We start from the raw sequence: 18,783 nt of genomic DNA, 5'->3' as shown, positions 1-18,783 counted from the left end.
GAATATATTAAATGGCATAATTTAAGTCAGAGCTACTAACAGGCCAGGGAAGGCCATTTTGAGGAAAACACCACCTGGATGACCAGAAAGAGCCAGCCCTGGAAAGCTCTGCAGGGAGAGCACCCCAGGAGAAGGCGGACAGGTAGACAGACCCTGAGCACTGTGGACCTGGGAGCACACAGACAAAGCGGGACAGAGTCCTGACAGGGCAGGTACAGAAGTGAAAGAAGGGTCCGGTGTGCACTCAGGGCCTGCAGGCCCAGGCCAGGAATCTCAGGAGAATTTAAGAAAGTCTCATGATCTTGACGTCATCCAAAGATCCTTTTTATTATAAAATATACAGAAACTGTATTAAAGGAAGGTGCACACATTGGCAAAGAGTGTTAGTGAGGAAGCCACTGGAGGAGCTGGGGAGCAACAACGTGTCAGAATAAAGCCACCAGCCTGGGATGGAGACAGTGGAGGAATGTCACGCTTGTTTTTAGAGGCAGAACAGACAGAATTTACTTGCTGACCTGAGACCCTATCTCCTAGTTTAGATGCAGCTAAGTATATTACAGCTGACAGCTCCTGGGCATCTACTATGTGTTAAAATACTTCATTCAGTCTTCAAAACAGCCCTAAGAAGTGGGTACTCATTTACCCATATCTTACAGGTGGAAAAAGAAGGCTCTGGACCAGCCCAGAGCAGGAGGCACGGTTCAGAGCCCAGGGCTGACAGCCACCACCAAGGCCAGAACCATGGCTCCACCTCCCGCAGCAGGGGACACGCCCACCTCCCAGCTCCAGGGCTCTTCATTCTGCCCTCTGGCGGCTCTGCGCCCTCTAACAACCAGCAGATGCAATGCAGGGCTGCTTTGGAACAGGAGTCTGGCACCTACCTTGCTGGGACAGGCCTAGGGAACCAGAACTCCTTTTAGAACAAAAAAAAGGATACTGAAGATTTGGAGTGTTCATTTTTTAGGGCATCTGTCAATACTAACCCACAGCAAAGTGGCTAGGACAGAAACTCAAATTCTTAAGGCATAAATTATTGTTCCTTAATGGGCTTCCCTTGTGGCTCAGCTGGTAAAGAATCTGCCTGCAATGTGGAAGACCTGGGTTCGATCACTGGGTTGGGAAGATTCCTTGGAGAAGGGAAAGGCTACCCACTCCAGTATTCTGGCCTGGAGAATCCCATGGACTGTATAGTCCATGGGGTCGCAAAGAGTCAGATATGACTGAGCAACTTTCACTCCAAATGGTTCACGCTGGAAAACTTATTCTGTCTCTTTAAAGCATTGATATTTGAATGACCAACATTCCAGAAACATATAAAATATGCAATCAGTGGCATTTTCTAAAATATTTCACTTTATTTTATTTGTTGTTGTTCAGTCACTAAGTCATGTCCTACTCTTTGTGACCATATGGACTACAACATGCCAGGCTCCTCTGTTCTCTACACTCTCTCAAAGAATGTAATATATCAAAGAATATCTCAGAGAATGTAATACATCAAGTTATAAAGCACCAGTCTAGTGCCTACATACTCTCTACTTGAAACCAGCCAAACTAAATTTCAAATACAAGTCAGAATCTTGTCTTTAAAAGAGGCAGAGTTATGAAAAATAGTTTTTACTCATCTCCTTAACTATAACTATTATGGCACTATACCAACTTCTCACCTGATTTTAGTGTGGCATACACTATGCCAAAGCCTTTGACTGTGTGGATCACAATAAACTGTGGAAAATTCTGAAAGAGAAGGGAATAACAGACCACCTGACCTGCCTCTTGAGAAATCTATATGCAGGTCAGGAAGCAACAGTTAGAACTGGACATGGAACCACAGACTGGTTCCAAACAGGAAAAGGAGTACGTCAAGGCTGTATACTGTCACCCTGCTTATTTAACTTATATGCAGAGTACATCATGAGAAATGCTGGGCTGGAGGAAGCACAAGCTGGAATCAAGATTGCTGGGAGAAATATATGCAAATGACACCACCCTTATGGCAGAAGTGAAGAGGAACTAAAAAGCCTCTTGATGAAAGTGAAAGAGGAGAGTGAATAAGTTGGCTTGAAGCTCAACATTCAGAAAACTAAGATCATGACATCCGGTCCTATCACTTCATGGCAAATAGATGGGGAAACTGGCTGACTTCACTTTTCTTGGCTCCAAAAATCACTGCAGATGGTGATTGCAGCCATGAAATTAAAAGACACTTGCTCCTTGGAAGGAAAGTTATGACCAACCTAGACAGCATATTAAAAAGCAAAGACATTACTTTGCCAACAAAGGTCTATCTAGTCAAGGCTATAGTTTTTCCAGCAGTCATGTATGGATGTGAGAGTCAGACTATAAAGAAGGCTGAGCACTGAAGAATTGATGTTTTTGAACTGTGGTGTTGGAGAAGACTCAAGAGTCCCTTGGACTGCAAGGAGACCCAACCTGTCCATCCTAAAGGAGATCAGTCCTGGGTGTTCATTAGAAGGACTGATGTTGAAGCTGAAAATTCAACACTTTGGCCACCTGATGAGAAGAGCTGACTCACTGGAAAAGACCCTGATTCTGGGAAAGATTAAGAGGAGGAAAAAGGGATGACAGAGGATGAGATGGTTGGATGGATCACCGACTTGGTGGACATGGGTTTGGGTGGACTCCGGGAGTTGGTGATGGACAGGGAGGCCTGGCGTGCTGAGGTTCTTGGGGTCGCAAAGAGTCGGACACGATTGAGCGACTGAACTGAACACTATACCAAGAGTCCCTGGTACCACTGCTTAAACTTAATTTTAAGTTTAAGGCAAGCTTGTTATTGATTTGGCTAACTTTTCCACAGTTAAGAATTAGAAAACTCAGTAAAGACATTATTTTAATGTGAGCTTTTCTTCCAGGTTCCCTCATTATGAAGGGACACGTTTATCATAAACTAATTTCTGTGTAATAATGACAATAACTAGACCTGTTACCTTGTTTCCAATAAGCTTGCCTCTTGGAAAAAAGCAGCTCCTATATTTATATATTTAAAATATGACTGAATCACTTTAAAAATCAGTGGATTTTATCAAGCAAGCGTAGTTCATAGATCATGAAGGCCCGTCCAGGCAGAGGACATGCAAAGATGCATTACATGAAGACCATAAGTACTTGGAAATCACAGAGGAAATGTCTTAGTATACAAGTACCATTTTTCTTGAAACATTAATAAGGTGTGTTTTCTGCATATATGATAGAACATTTGATATTTTTACCATTTTCTTTAAATAAATTAATAGTTAAACTGAAAAAAACATGGCTGATTCACAAACATATGCAGAAAGGAGAATAATTTTTAAGCAGCTCAGTACAGAAAGTACCAATTGCTACATCTTTGAGAATTTCCTAGAGGACTTAAGGACCTGGGCATGACATGTCATAAATTCCTGCCAAGTATCAGTCGCTCAGTCATGTCCAGCTCTTTGTGACCTCAAGGACAATGGCCCTCCAGGCTCTTCTGTCCATGGAATTTTCCAGGCAAGAATACTGGAATGGGTTGTCATTTCCTTCTCCAGGGGATCTTTCGGACCCAGCAATCGAAACTGGGTCTCCTACATTGCAGATTCTTTACCATCTGAGCCACCAGGAAAGCCTAAATGCCTGAAACACCTGGCTCTAATTTGATGGAAATTCTACCACTATCTCCTTCAGGGCAGAAGTCAGGTCACACCCAGCCCTGATCCCAATCCCCGGCCTCCCTTAAGTCTGTCCTCCGACACAGCCCCCAGACTTGCACTCAGCCTGTGTCTGCCCATCTAGCCCAGGGGGCACTCAGGAAACTGACTGCAGCTCAGCTTCTTGGATCTAACATCTCACAACTCACTCTGGTCTAACCTGACACCCGAGATTCTAACCTCTGGCCTCTCTTTCCCTACAGGGGCTGTGGGCCTCCCTTCCTATTTTTTCACAACTCCCATTGAGACCTCTTGCACACTGGTCATACTGAAGTTTTGGCCCAATTCCTGATCCTCCTCCATCCTCTCCTATTGCTTCCAACAACCTAAGAATGTTGCAAAGTAACGCAATCTCTTGGCACTCTGAGCATGGACCTGGGAGCAAGGCCATCCAGGGGAACAATAGGGAAGTTATTTAGCCTCCCGTACCTCGGTTTTCTCATTTGCAAAATGGAAGCAATAACAGTACTCCTATCTCCAAGGGCTTTTGCAAAAATTAAATTAAAATATTTGTAAAACAGGGTAAGTTATTATCATTATTACACAGCAGTTAGTTTAGGATAAACATGCCCCTTCATAATGAGGGAACCTGGAAGAAAAACTCACATTAAAATAACGTCTTTACTGAGTTTTCTAATTCTTAACTGTGGAAAAGTTAGCCAAATCACTAACAAGCTTGCTTCTATTGGCATTTAACCCATTCATTGTTTTAAAAAAGGTAGGATGGAAAGTGTTCATTCAATTTGTAGATTATACTGAACAAGCATTTTCCTATAATTTTGACCAATTTCCTCATCAGTTTGATGGACAACAGGTACCCCAAACTGTGCAGAATGATAAACTTAGCCACACGAGATGTTACTTTTTGTTGTTTGGTCACTAAATCATGTCCAGCTGTTCTGTGAGCCCATGGACTGTAGCTCACCAGGCTCCTCTGTGCATGGGATTCTCTAGGCAAGTATACTGGAGTGGGTTGCCATTTCCTTCTCCAGTGCATCTTTCTGACCCAGGGATTAAACCAGCATCTCCTGTATTGGCAGGCGGATTCTTTACCACTGAGCCACCAAGATCTTGCTAGAGGTCCTCTAATGGAAGCGCAAAGCTGAAACTGTGACTCTGGGTGGCTAGCTTTTAGAGTATTGAGGAAAAAATCAAGTTTACATTATTATTGTTAAAAATGTCTCACAACTTTCCATTTTCTCCTAAGTATGGACATTAAGAGTATGGATTCTCGGGCAAGACAGTGAGTTCAGACCCCAGCTCTGCCACTCACCTGCTATGTGACCTAACAAGTTAGGCAATTTTTCTGTGCCAGATTTTTACAGACTTTTATCTGTAAAAAGAGAAGGACAATAACCATACTGACTGTGACCAGTAACTAAAATATTATGTAAGGTGCTTAGAACACTGCCTGCCACATTTGTAAGCATCAACCGATGTTAATTATTGTTATTAGCAACTTGCAGACACAGAGCATCTGTGTGTCTGCAAACAGCATCAGCCTCCCCAGGGCATCAGGGCAGAGTTATCATGTTTTCCATGTGGCCAGAAGGGGCCCCCCATACTCACTCTTCCCTCCTAGCCTCCAGCTACTTGAAATGTTTAAAGCCCCCACCACGTGATGCCACACGTGTTCACTACATATAGACTTTCTCCACTGAACACAGACTTCCCTGGGAGGAAAGGCTTGACTTCCTGCTGCCTCCTCACGGGAACTGACCCTGGTCCCTAAGAGACACTCCAGAAATGTGGAATGACTCAGTGAAATACTCATTCCTTCAGATTTGGTTGTTGTTCAGTCACTAAGTCGTGTCCAACTCTTTGTGACCCCATGAATTGTAGCACACCAGCCTTGCCTGTCCTTCACCATCAGATTTTTAAGTGGCTTTAAATTACCAATCCCTTATGAAAATATAAGCCCCTCCAGGATCAAATTCCTTTATCTTAGTAGCAGTCAGTGAGCCTGGAGCTGAGGACAAGTAGTGACAGCTGTTAACACTTCTAGCACATTCCACACAATCTCTTGTCACAATCATACAGCAAAGACAAAATCTGTCCATTTTGAAATACAGTCTAGAGTCAACTCTGACCAAAAACAAACCAAAAACAGAAACAAATGTATTTTTACCAAAAAAAAAGTATATTTCTAAAATCCTTACCTTGCCTCATAAAAGAAAGGGCTTTTTCTTTTAAATTCTCAGTCAGTTGTTTCTTTTTAGTCAGATAATCCAAAACATAAATATTTGGAGCAAAATTTATCATGTTCTGTTCACCACAGCCATAAGGCATCCGAATCAGGGAGGCTAAGCCATTGATGGAAGAACCAAGAATATCTCCTGAAAGCACAAGATATTTATCAAGGTCAGAAAATCCCCAGTAACCATACCTCCTAGTAGCAAAGACAGCAGAAGGCGCCCAACATTGAAACACTATCACTGTTCCACTGCCAGGAACACAGCAGTAACTTTACATCATGCTTTTAGGAAAATTGGTCAAAAAAATGATAATACAATGGTACTGAACTTGTAGATTATGTGACAAATTAGGAGACTTTTAGCTCAAAGATACAGCACTTACAAGCAAACTGTAAGCTTTTTAAAATTTCTAACCAAAATGTCAGGATTTGCAATAGGAAGTCATCATTCTTATAAAGGGAAGAAAAGTTTTACTATTAGTATTCTTCACATAAATAGAACTTTATTTTTACTTCCTTACTAATACACTATAAATTCTTAAGAAATGATGTTCTACAGGCAGGGCTTGTGGCATTTTTCAATGTGCTCTATTTATCAACAACAAAGTAGAACTAACTGGTATATATGTTTCAATGAATCTCAGGATCAAAACGGGTTAAAAGTATTCTTCAAAGTTAGTAACATAAAATCAAACAAAACACACGTGTACCCACATTCCTCTACCCACATTATAACACCATGACTCAAGAAAATAAGTAAAAAGTCAGAAATGTAAAGGCTGAGTTCTAATTTTGACTTCACTATGGTTGAACTGTATAGAGAAGAACATTTGTCAGTGTGGTTTACTTTAAAAATTTCACCATTCCAAGTCCAAATACCTATTGAAAACTTGCTCCTAAAAAAAGGAATCCAAATAAAGAGAGGAAGACTTTCATGTAAGTAGGCTGCAGTCATGCTAGCATACCATGTCTTAAACTTTAGACATTAACTCAGAGAAGTAAATACCACTGCAGGTTTTGTTTCTTCTTATTACCACTACTGCACATTATGCTTTTAATATTCAAGGTGAACATAAACTTGGACTTTTTTTTTAAACTTGGACTTTTAATAGTCCAAATAAAACACACATAGGTTTTTTAATAGAAAATGAAAAACCAGAGTTTTTAAAATAAATACTATATAAAAATAAAACTTGAAAAAAACATTATTTTAAATCAAACTTTACAATTAAACTTCAGAATATTCAACAACCACAGGCAGACTCATTCCAACATAAGGAAAGATGGTACACACTCAAACATCAAGGCTCTTGGGGGGAAGGGATAGTTAAGCAGTTCGGGATGAACATATATACACTGCTGTATTATAAATGGATAACCAGCAGGGACCTACTGTGTAGCACATGAACTCTGCTCAGTGTTATGTAGCAGCCTGGATGGGAGGGGATTTTGGGAGAGAATGGATACATGTGTGTGTGTGGCTGAGTCCCTTCACTGTTCACCCGGAACCATCACAACATTGTTAACTGGCTATGAAAGAAAGTGAAAGTCGCTCATGAGAGAATCAATTCCTAGGCAGGCTGATAAGAAGTCCAGGGTCCCTGAGGAGAAGAAAGGGGTCTGGGGCTCTCAAGGAGGAGATAGGGGTCTGAAATTCTCAAGGAGGAAAGGACAAACGTTTTCTCCTACATTCCTTAGTAAGGATGATATAACAATAATGTATCCTGCTTGAGGACATGTTTCTCCTTCCTGAAAATCTTCTGACCAATCCTGTTATCTTAAAATGTATACTGTGGGAGTGAGTCTAGTAAGATGTTTACAACCTTGAGACATTCTTTTGATTTACTGTAATAACCAATTTAAAAAGTATTTAACTCCCTTACCAACGCTAGCAAGGGGGACATTCTCCATTCCCCTTCCGATGTCTATGTCAGAAGCTTTCCCTGTTCCTTTTCACTTTAATAAAACTCAGCTACACAAAAGTTCTTGAGAGATCAAGCCTGGTCCCTGGTCCCGAAGTTAAATCTTCTTCGGAGATGACAAACCCGACACCGTTCACCTTAAGCTATCAGTCATGTCTGACTCTTTCCGACACCATGGACTGTACAGTCTATGGAATTCTCCAGGCCAGAATACTGGAGTGGGTAGCCTTTCAGTTCAGTTCAGTTTAGTCGCTCAGTCGTGTCCAATTCTTTGCGACCCCATGAATCACAGCACGCCAGGCCTCCCTGTCCATCACCAACTCCCAGAGTTCACTCAAACTCACGTCCATTGAGTCGGTGATGCCATCCAGCCATCTCATCCTCTGTCGTCCCCTTCTCCTCCTGCCCCCAATCCCTCCCAGCATCAGAGTCTTTTCCAGAGAGTCAACTCTTCGCATGAGGTGGCCAAAGTATTGCAGTTTCAGCTTTATCATCAGTCCTTCCAATGGACAACCAGGACTGATCTCCTTTAGAATGGACTGATTGGATTTCCTTGCAGTCCAAGGGACACTCAAGAGTTTTCTCCAACACCATAGTTCAAAAGTATCAATTCTTCGGCACTCAGCTTTCTTCACAGTCCAACTCTCACATCCATACATGACCACTGGAAACACCATAGCCTTGACTAGATGGACCTTGGTTGGCAAAGTGATGTCTCTGCTTTTTAATATGCTATCTAGGTTGGTCATAACTCTCCTTCCAAGGAGCAAGTGTCTTTTAATTTCATGGCTGCAATCAGCATCCGCAGTGATTTTGGAGCCCAAAAAATAAAGTCTGACACTGTTTCCACTGTTTCCCCATCCATTTCCCATGAAGTGATGGGACCAGATGCCATGATCTTAGTTTTTTGAATGTTGAGCTTTAAGCCAACTTTTGCACTCTCCTCTTTCACTTTCATCAAGAGGCTCTTTAGTTCATCTTCACTTTCCGCCATAAGGGTGGTGTCATCTGCATATCTGAGGTTATTGATATTTCTCCCAGCAATCTTGATTCCAGCTTGTGCTTCTTCCAGCTCAGTGTTCCTCATGATGTACTCTGCATATAAGTTAAATAAGCAAGGTGACAATATTCAGACTTGACATACTCCTTTTCCTGTTTGGAACCAGTCTATGGTTCCATATCCAGTTCTAACTGTTGCTTCCTGACCTGCATATAGGTTTCTCAAGAGGCAGGTCAGGTGGTCTGGTATTCCCATCTCTTTCAGAATTTTCCACAGTTTGTTGTGATCCACATAGTCAAAGGCTTTGGCATAGTCAATGAAGCAGAAATAGATGCTTTTCTGGAACTCTCTTGCTTTTTCTATGATCCAGCAGATGTTGGAAATTTGATCTCTGGCTCCTCTGCCTTTTTCTAAAACCAGCTTGAACATCTGGAAGTTCACGGTTCACGTATTGCTGAAGCCTGGTTTGGAAAATTTTGAGCATGACTTTACTAGCATGTGAGACGAGTGCAATTGTGCGGTAGTTTAAGCATTCTTTGGCATTGCCTTTCTTTGGGATTGGAATGAAAATTGACCTTTTCCAGTCCTGTGGTAGCCTTTACCCTAATACAAAATAAAAAGCTTAAAAAGAAAAAACTTCAAGGCTCTTCCCTCTGTATGTGTGCACACACGCCATACCATCTCCCAGAACCCAACCACTGTGGGAGGTGCTTAAGCAGAATGTATTTTCCTCAACAGAGAGTTTATTTCTTTTTAAGAATTACATCTAAGTCTCCCCAAAAAGACCTCTCTAGAGGGACTGGTTGTTTGCAGTAATAATAAAAAGCACTACACCTGCAAGTGAGATTCAAAAGAACCTCTGAAAAAGTGCCTTAGGTCTTGACACCTCAAAGACCTAACAAATTATTTAGATGTCATTAATCGAAACATTTCCAATACTTGGGCTACCTGATGCAAAGAGCCGACTCATTGGAAGAGACCCTGATGCTGGGAAAGATTAAGGGCAGGAGGAGAAGGGGACGACAGAGGATGAGATGGTTGGATAGCATCATCAGCTCAAGTTTGAGCAAACTCCAGGAAGGACAAGGAAGTCTGGCGTGCTGCAGTCCATGAGATGGGTCGCAAAGTTGGACTTGACTGAGCGAATGAACAACAGCAAAATCTAAACATTTCTTTCAGTTATTTGCAAAGCATAACTATACAAACAAGCCATTTCTGTGGAAGTTCTAATAGTTGAAAGTCCTTTGGGCTTACCAAGGCAACTAGGAGAAGGTGACTAAGTCAGTGGGTAGCTTCCAACTGTACAGGGTACTTGCGTTCTGCACAGAGAACCGTTCAAGGCAGTGGTCCTCAACTTCTGGTTGTCAGAAGCACTAGCAGAACCTTTTCAAAACATGCATATCCTGGCCATAGCCCAAGGGAGTCTCACTGAGTAGACTGCGAGTGGAACCCAGATATTTGCGTATTTTCAAAGCTCCACAGAAGGCTGTGATATTCACCAGTGATTGAGAGCCACAAAGGCAGAACAACTCCTCCCTCCAGCCACACAATATTGTGGCCTGGCTACTCAAAAGAGTGGACTGCACACCAGAAACATCAGCAACACTCGGGAGCCTGTTAGAAATGCAGATCCAGGGCCCACCCCACGCCTACTGAGCCAGAATCTGCCTTCACATAGGGTCCCCGGAAGATTCATGTACACCTTGAAGACTGAGAAGAACGGGTCCAGAACACACATCTCACTTGCCTTTCTACTGCAATCAGCGGTTGGCAGCAACTAAAACTTTCTACAACTCCTTCTTATTTAATTAGGATTAAATAAGAAAATATACCTAAAAAGGACCTACTGAATAGTACAGGGAACTATATTCAATCTCTTGTAATAAACTATAATGGAACAGGATCTGAAAATATATATATATATTTATATGTATAACTGAATCACTTTACTGTTCCCCAAAAACACTGTCAATCAACTGTACTTCAATTTAAATAATTCATTAAAAAAGAAAATGCATGTACAAATAAATGAGAAATGTGTATTATTATATACAAATAAACCAGTAATGAGGGTGATATACTCCGTTCTTACCGATTGCAGTGATCTGAACCCTCTCACTGCCACTCACTGTATGAGGAGGAAAGGAGAAACTCAGTGTTTTCAGGGTAGTTTGTAGCATGCTGTCAGTCAAATCTAGCAAGATGGACTGTGAATACGATTTTTCTATTCCTTCAGCCTGTGGATAAAAAGTAACACAATTAACATGGTCTTTGTTCCTCTGTTTAGAGAAAACTATCGGCAGATAATGAGTTAAGCGTCTGGCCTGTGTATGGTTAGATAAGTACCTACAAGGTCTTGATTCTTGGTTCAAACCCGTTAATAAATGTTTACTTTCTCTTTAAATTAGAGAAATAGTTCATGGAATGGCAATGGAAATGATAAAGGAGAAGATGAAAAGGCGATGAGAAACTCTCTGCAATAGGTCCTCTTATTTTTCAAAGACAGAGATTAAATACCTTGTCCAAAGGCACCCTTGACAGAGCTGGGATGAAACCCAGGGCTGCCTCCCTCCAGAATACAAGTGCTTATCCACTATGCTGAGTTGCCTTTTTGTGCATAATGTCTTCTCCAAAAAAAAAACCTACAAAACCTCTTCCTCCTGTACTAAGAATTCCAAAATTCAAAATCTATATATCAACTTGGCACAATATAACAGGATTCCAATGTAACACAGAGTATAAATGTAACCTGCTTTAAAATCATGCTATAAATTTAAATAAGACATTGGCAATTATCTCCAATTGCATGATATATTTTTATATTTAGATGAGAAAAACATCAGACATTCCTGGAGGGTGGAGATGTCCTACTAGGTCTTGAAAACAAATTTAACCATGAGAAAACTATCTTCAGCTTCCTTTTCAATTATGTATTTCCATTTCACTTTAGACTTCAGGTATTTACCTTCACTAAAATCCTCTGGGTGATGGCATCAGAAGCAGCAGGTGAAACAGCTGTAACCGTGATGGGCACTTCCCCCAGACGTGTTGGCCTCACCGGGAAAAGAACAGTTGCCCCATCCTCACTGGGAACCAGAATGGTCTGTTGGTGTCCTGTGGCATTTATTTCGTTCGAAGCCATTAGAATATCAAATGCGTCACTTTTCTCAATGATTACCTTAACCTGGAAGGAAAAAAAAAAGTCAGCAAAGGTTCTGTATAATAAACTGCTCCTCAGTAAAATGCTGCTTTGTGCATACATGCTAAGTCGCTTCAGTCGACTCTGCAATCCTATGGACTGCAGCCCTCCAGGCTCCTCTGTCCATGGGATTCTGCAGGCAAGAATACTGGAGTGGGTCGCCATGCCCTTTTAAGTGTGGTTAAATCTGTGAGGCCCAAGACTAGAGAAAAATGAGACAGAAAGGTTCAGCCAAGAAGATGGTATAGAGGTAACAGGAAAAACCTAGTTCTTTCCCATGCTTTCTCCACCTACCTCAAGACAAGTGGGGAAATGGCATTCTTCAAGTCTAACACTAAACTCCCACTAACACTAAATTCTCTCATTTTCTGAAAGCTGAGTTATTTCATGTCATGGTACTACCACCAGCCTGACTCACCTGTGTCATCCTGGGACACTAGTCCCATTAGAAAAACCTGAGGCAAACAGGATGAAATGTTATTACACTCATTGAGAATCTCTGCTAAAATTATTCCAAGAAAAGTATGACTCAGACACTAGTCCTCAAGCACATGTTGGTTGTAAACTTTTGTAGAGTACATCAAAGTTGCCAGGCTCATCAAGAAGAGCATTTCTCTGGATCTTAGGCTTTATGAATTATTTTTCCCACTTATTTTCTCATCTGTTTCTCAAAACATTTCTTATCTAACAGATGCGTAAACTGCAGTTAAGTTATTTGTCGTTAAGTGGACAAGCTGGATACCGAATCTGGGCCTTCTGACTCCAGATCTTTTGCTCCTTATACTATTCTATGTTGAGAAAATTAAAAAGTAAAATTAGAAAATAAGAACCAGTTAATTCTCTAGACAGACTGCTTAAAGAGACGATGGCATTTTCGGGTAGCAAGGTTAATTACAATCCCTAGTCTGGGGGTGGGGGTGGGGTGGGAATCATTTCATTAGCACCACTATGGGCACGAATACAAACAGTGGGCCTACCCCTGCCTGACAGGGAACTGATTGGCTGAGGGAACACCAGACCATGACTCAAAAATCAAAGCCTTGGAAACAGAATACATTAACACAGGGAGCTCAACCAGTGCCCTGCCATAACCTAGAGGGGTGGGATGCTGGGGATGGGGAGGGTCCAAGAGAGAGGGGACATGTGTGTACCTGTGGCTGATTCATGCTGATGTATGGCAGAAACCAACGCAACATTGTAAGGCAATTATCCTCCAGTTAAAAATAGGTTAAAAAAAAACAGAAAATCCTGTACAAATATGGGGACCGCAAGCCTGACAGCATGAGTAGATCCCTCAAGGAAGACAGCTTAGTTCCAAACCAGTCCGTGAAAGGAATAAATTCTTGCCAGTAGCAGTGGGCACTGAATGGCAGTGTGAAGTGGCAAGACATTCTCCGTGTGGGAGTAGAGTAGGGGGCAAATGTAGGGAGAAAGGGGCAGGAAAGAGAAAAAGATGTCAAGAAACGAAGTTGTGGGACTAAAGCAGAGAACTCGCACTAGAAATTAAGGGGAAAACACCCAGACATGCCAGCAATATCCTTCAACATTAATAAGCTGAAGAAATGGTGGGCAAAGTATGGCTATTTTCAATATTCCAGAAATGCATACAATTTTTGGATGCCCAAACACTACATAACCCAATGCCAGCATGTTTTCTTCATTTTTTCCTAACATGTAAATGATGAACAAACCTTTTAGCACATTACCTCAGTGGCATCTTTCAAATAATTGAATATGGTTACTTCCAAAGCAAATTCTTCACCTCTGATGACAGAGTATGGAAGATTCAAAAAAATGAAAAATGGCTGGAAGGCTTGGAGCTGGAAAGAACACAATGAATACAGATTTCATTTAAGTCCAGAGCGTCACACTTTATACACTTAAATCTCACAAAACCTACGACACTTATTAGTAGCTTCACACAGAAATGTCCTCTTGCCTACCAACAGAAAACAGCAGCCTATCCTAAATAAACAGGGGCATACTGCTGTGATTTATAACACAGTAATCACTACGTTCTTTGATGCTCCTACCAGGAACCAGGGACGTTATACAAATTACTTCATCACACCTACGCAGGCAGGTGTTATGGTCATATTTTACAGAAGAGAAACCTGAAGCTCAGCCGCCTCTGTAACTGGTACAAGAGCACACTGCTGGCAAGTGCAAGAGCCAGAACTGGATCCCGGCATGTCTGAGGCCACAGCCAAGCTCCTCTCCTACTACTCCGCCATGCCTGTTCCATCATTCTGCTTTTAAGGCCACTGCCCAAATGAAACAGCGTCTGTCTTAGATTCCTGTGAAAAGTAAATGATCTTTTGCCTACTACCCTAGCCCACCAGGCTCCTCTGTCCATGGGATTCTCCAGGCAAGAACACTGGAGTGGGTAGCCATTCCCTTCTCCAGGAGATATTCCCGACCCAGGGATCAAACTGGGGTCTCCCGCAGTGCAGGCAGATTCTTTACTGTCTGAACTACCAGGGAAGCCCAACAGATAAACACATACATATATGTTGGTCACCCAAACTCTGAGAGTGTTGGCCAAGCTTCTCACTGGCAGCAGTTAATTCTCTTAGAAGTTTATTTGGAAATCTGTGGCAGTCTCAGATTGTCACAATGAGTGCTCTTGGCACTTAGCAGGGGACAGTCGGCATGCTCTGGACAGTCCCAGACAATGAAGAATTGTCCTGTGTTCCTCATGATTCTTAAATGTCCTTTCATGTAGATAAAGCACCTGGTTATAATAACCTGGACTTAAAACCTAGTGAAAACACATATATAAACCCAAAGCATCTATCAATACACAACTATTTTGTAAATCAAGAGGAAACTGCCCTTTGTTTTGTAACTTTACCAAAACTTCTTCACTATCTCAAAACTTTACATCACCACAGGCAGCACCACTCAAGGTTCTTGCATTGCTAAAATACATGTATATCAAATTGCATTTTGCTGCTGCTGCACACAAGGTGATTATGTACTGCATAAATATTCAAATATGTTACTAGGCTTTCTCATGTAACTATGCCTGGCCACTAACATACTAAAAAGTATAGTATTTTATTATACATTACTTTCCTTTTATTTCTCCTTGGTATTTCACTTAGGACATCTTACTGACTATTGCAATTGAGTATGAAGGTATATTAAATTTTCTATGCATTTCATTTGAATAGATGGTTGAGGGACAAAACAAAATACCTATTTTTAAAAACCGGCTTCAGATATGACAGAGCTGAAAGCTACTGGCCTAAGACCAATCAGTCATTATATCCCTCTGTCAATGACTGTTAGGAAGTGACATGGGATATAACTTGACCAAAGAGTTGTATAGGAATGTTTGCTAGGAGACATTCTGAGTTCTGCTCGTCTTTAAACAGGACATTCTCTCTCTTCTGGCCTTTGGAAGTGACTGGACTCAGTCAATAATAAACTTACTATCCAAATCTCAATACAGAGCTAGCACAGTTAACAGTTTAATACAGTTTACACTTGAAAATGTAAAACAGATGAAAAACAAAGAGGAAACACCAAGAAATCTCCAAACTATGATCAACATCATAAGCAATCACTTTTTTTAAATCCACTGAAGAGTTGACACTCTCTTTGCTTCGTGGCATTGTACCATCTATAAGCAGCTCTTTAGTACACTACCTCCACTGGAGCAGCTGTTAGTCCAAGACCTAAATCCTCAGAGATCACAAAAGCAGTTGCAACCCAAGAAGTGATAGAATCAGGCACAGTAACTTCGAATTCTTGGTAAATCCTGGAACTGAAGTCAAGATAAACATAAAAGTCACAAAACCAAGAACAGACACACTTCAAAATAGGCCAACATAACCTAAACCATGTTTTGGAAGAATTTCCATGTTTTAGGAAATTTTATTTTTCCAAATAATATGTGTATCTAAAATTTTTTTAAGTATAAAATAATACATCCCAAGTTCTCAAGGAACAGGTCATAATAAGGTCATAATACCGCAAACTGATCTATATTCCAGTAAAAATCTTTCTACCATATTTATATCTTCGACAAACATCAGTTTCAAAAATTTTATATAGATAATAAAACACCCTTTTCCAAATTTAACTCCCATTTGTCTCTCTGAATATGCATAAAAGTTTCCCTCTGTATTCTTGCTGTATTCAATGCTGTCATTTGTTTATGGAGGTGTGACTCGTCTTATTTCAAGTTTCCATAAAGAGCTGACTCACAATATATGCAGATTTCATGATTTACTTGTTGAGTCATCACGCCAGGTAGCACAGCGTTTGTTAGCTAAGCTGAATTCTTTTCAGTGCCCATACCTCTTCTGCCTGTGGCTCATGGGGATGTTTAATGGGGCACCACAAGGCAGAAGGAACAATCATGAGCGCTTCCCACCCCAAGCAACAAAGGAACTCCCGGCACTCTTCCCCCAGTGAGAACCATGTGACTTCAGGGAAATTAAAATCATCCTTCTTTAGAAAAAACCTGTCTTCTCCTTGATGATATCTTACTGTCACAATTTGCATACAGCTTTATTAAATACTATTCATGTGAGTGTTCAGTTGCTCAGCTGTGTTCAACTCTCTGTGACCCCACAGACTATATATAGCCCACCAGGCTCCTCCATCCAAAGGATTTTCCAGGCAAGAATATTGGAGTGGGCTGCCATGTCCTTCTCCAATTAAATACTATATTTAGTTAGTTAACAATTAATATTCTTTAAAAACTCTTGGTCTATTTAGTTCTTTATCACACTATGTTTATACTGAATCATTAGAAAGAGGGCAAAACTTACTCAAAACTAAGACCAAACAAAATATATTCAGACAAAGAACTTTAATCTGTACCCCATGCTGGTGTCTAGCCAAATCCAAGTCTCTGGAAAATGCTTTCGCACACGTGGACTGCTACCCAGAGAAAAGTCATGAAGATCTACCAAGTAGCCTTCATTTTCATCCACAAACCTCTCAGCCAATTCTACGCTGTCATCTAAAAATAAACATTGACAACTGTTAGGGGAAAGTCATGGTAGATAATGTTCATAAACCTAGTCCACAGAATTACAGCATCTCTCAGCTGACTAGGCCTTCACAGTTTATCTTCTCCAATCCTTCTCATTTGACACCCGAGACCCATAGAAGTCACGTGACTTACCCCAAGCCACATGATCACTTATGGCAGAGCTGGGAAAAAAAGTTCTCTGGCCCTACAACCAACACCTAAAAAACCACTTGCAGTTCAGCTGCAAAAAAATACGTTAAATCCCATTTTTAAATGTTACCTCAAATTCTGCTATTCTCCTCTTCTTAGATTCCTAGTGCTGAATGCCTTTGGCTATACCTACCACAAGATGCTACAAAACTCCAGCTTATTAGCTTTTTTTCTTACAAAACAGTCACACTGACACACAGATACTGGATCACCTATCTCTATTCTTTCAGCTTTTCTATAAGCCTAAAACTATTTCAAAACAAGACGTTAAAAATAAAATTATACTGAAGAAGTTGCTAAATGAGCTCTACCCACTGTCTACGGAGAAGGCAAACAAATACATGAGTGATAGTCCACTCAGGCGAAATGTCTGCCATGCAGAGAACAGCTGATTGTACATAGAATCTGAATAATGAAGAGGGTATGGCTAGGGAAAAAAAATCCACCTTGTGTTGTTTATCGCATTACATTTTCCTTATGTCTTCAGATAAAAAGTATCCCACACACGAGGGGTAAAAAAGGAAGCTAAGTGCAAAGGCACGTCCAGAATATGGCAGTGCTTATTAGGGAAGAGTGGCATAAAATGAGAACAGAAAGAGCACATGGGTCCAGATTTTAAAATGTCAGTTATCCCATGCTGAAGGATTTGGGCTTGATCCTTTAAGCACTGATGACGTACTGAAGGTTTTAAAATAAATTAGAAACGTGATCTATTCCATGTTTTATAATGGTAACTCTGGCTTCAGTGAGAACAGTGGTTTAGCAATGGGGGAATGGACACAGGAGAAACAGAAGGTTCCCACACTGCCCAGGAGCTGGGGCCCAGCAGAGGAGAGGAAGGACAGCCTTGAGATAACTCTGCTCGGCCCCCCAGTTGGATAAGCTGTGCGTGCCCACTGCACTTTCCCCTCCCCATCACACCCCTCAGCACACTCTTCTACCTGTGTGTTGGCTTGCCCTACTAGACCAAGCTTGAACTTCCATTGCCTCCTGCATGCCAGGCACATATTAATATCATCTACTGATAATAGGTAGTTGCAGATTTCTGAGTACCAAACAAGTGCAAGGCACTTTGCATGCTTCTGGATTTAAACTCCTAACAACCCTATAATAGAGGCAATATTACTAGTGCTTATAATTCAAGGAGAAACCTGAGGTTTAGGGAGCTTAATGAATTTTCTCGGTGTCATAAAGCCAGGGTTGAAAGTCAAAAGTATTTCTTGGCAAATTCCTTTCTTAATCACTATGCTGTTCTGCATCTGGCAGAGAGGAGAGAATCAAGGATGAGTTTCGGGTTTCTGATGTGGGTAGATGACAGTTTCATTAACAGATATATGGAATCGTATCAACTCAAGGGCTCATATATCAGTCCAATCATATTAGGGAAGAGCAATGGTTTATAACATGTAGAATTCAAGATGTCTGTGGGGCATCAGGGTGCAGAATCAGGAGGCGTAAGATAAACAATCAAGTTGTTCCAGAGTTGAATTTAATGGGGAAGATATCATGGAAGGACCAGGGACGAGGGAAGAATTCCACCAAACTGACTGACCACGTGGTCCAGGTTGTTGCTGTT

At 41.2% G+C, this 18,783-nt stretch overlaps 1 protein-coding gene across 2 annotated transcripts in view; it reads right to left on the bottom strand.

Moving 5' to 3' along the window:
* Positions 1 to 18,783, bottom strand: part of CD109 (CD109 molecule) — a 164,194-nt gene that overhangs the window by 32,309 nt on the left and 113,102 nt on the right. For both annotated transcript variants that reach the window (XM_055433780.2, XM_055433779.2), the window contains 6 exons: positions 16,844 to 16,985; positions 15,662 to 15,779; positions 13,714 to 13,827; positions 11,774 to 11,992; positions 10,901 to 11,045; positions 5,852 to 6,028 (listed from right to left, as the gene is read on the bottom strand). In XM_055433780.2, the coding sequence (XP_055289755.2) occupies positions 5,852 to 6,028; positions 10,901 to 11,045; positions 11,774 to 11,992; positions 13,714 to 13,827; positions 15,662 to 15,779; positions 16,844 to 16,985 (915 nt within the window). The remainder of the gene's footprint in view (positions 1 to 5,851; positions 6,029 to 10,900; positions 11,046 to 11,773; positions 11,993 to 13,713; positions 13,828 to 15,661; positions 15,780 to 16,843; positions 16,986 to 18,783) is intronic.

The sequence above is a fragment of the Moschus berezovskii genome, chromosome 10 (genome assembly GCF_049115385.1).
Source record: "Moschus berezovskii isolate FMDL1 chromosome 10, NW_MosBer_1.0, whole genome shotgun sequence".
In the NCBI taxonomy this organism is placed as follows: Eukaryota; Metazoa; Chordata; class Mammalia; order Artiodactyla; family Moschidae; genus Moschus; species Moschus berezovskii.
Note: the sequence above shows the minus strand (reverse complement) of the source record. Positions and strands in the feature narration are given on the sequence as shown.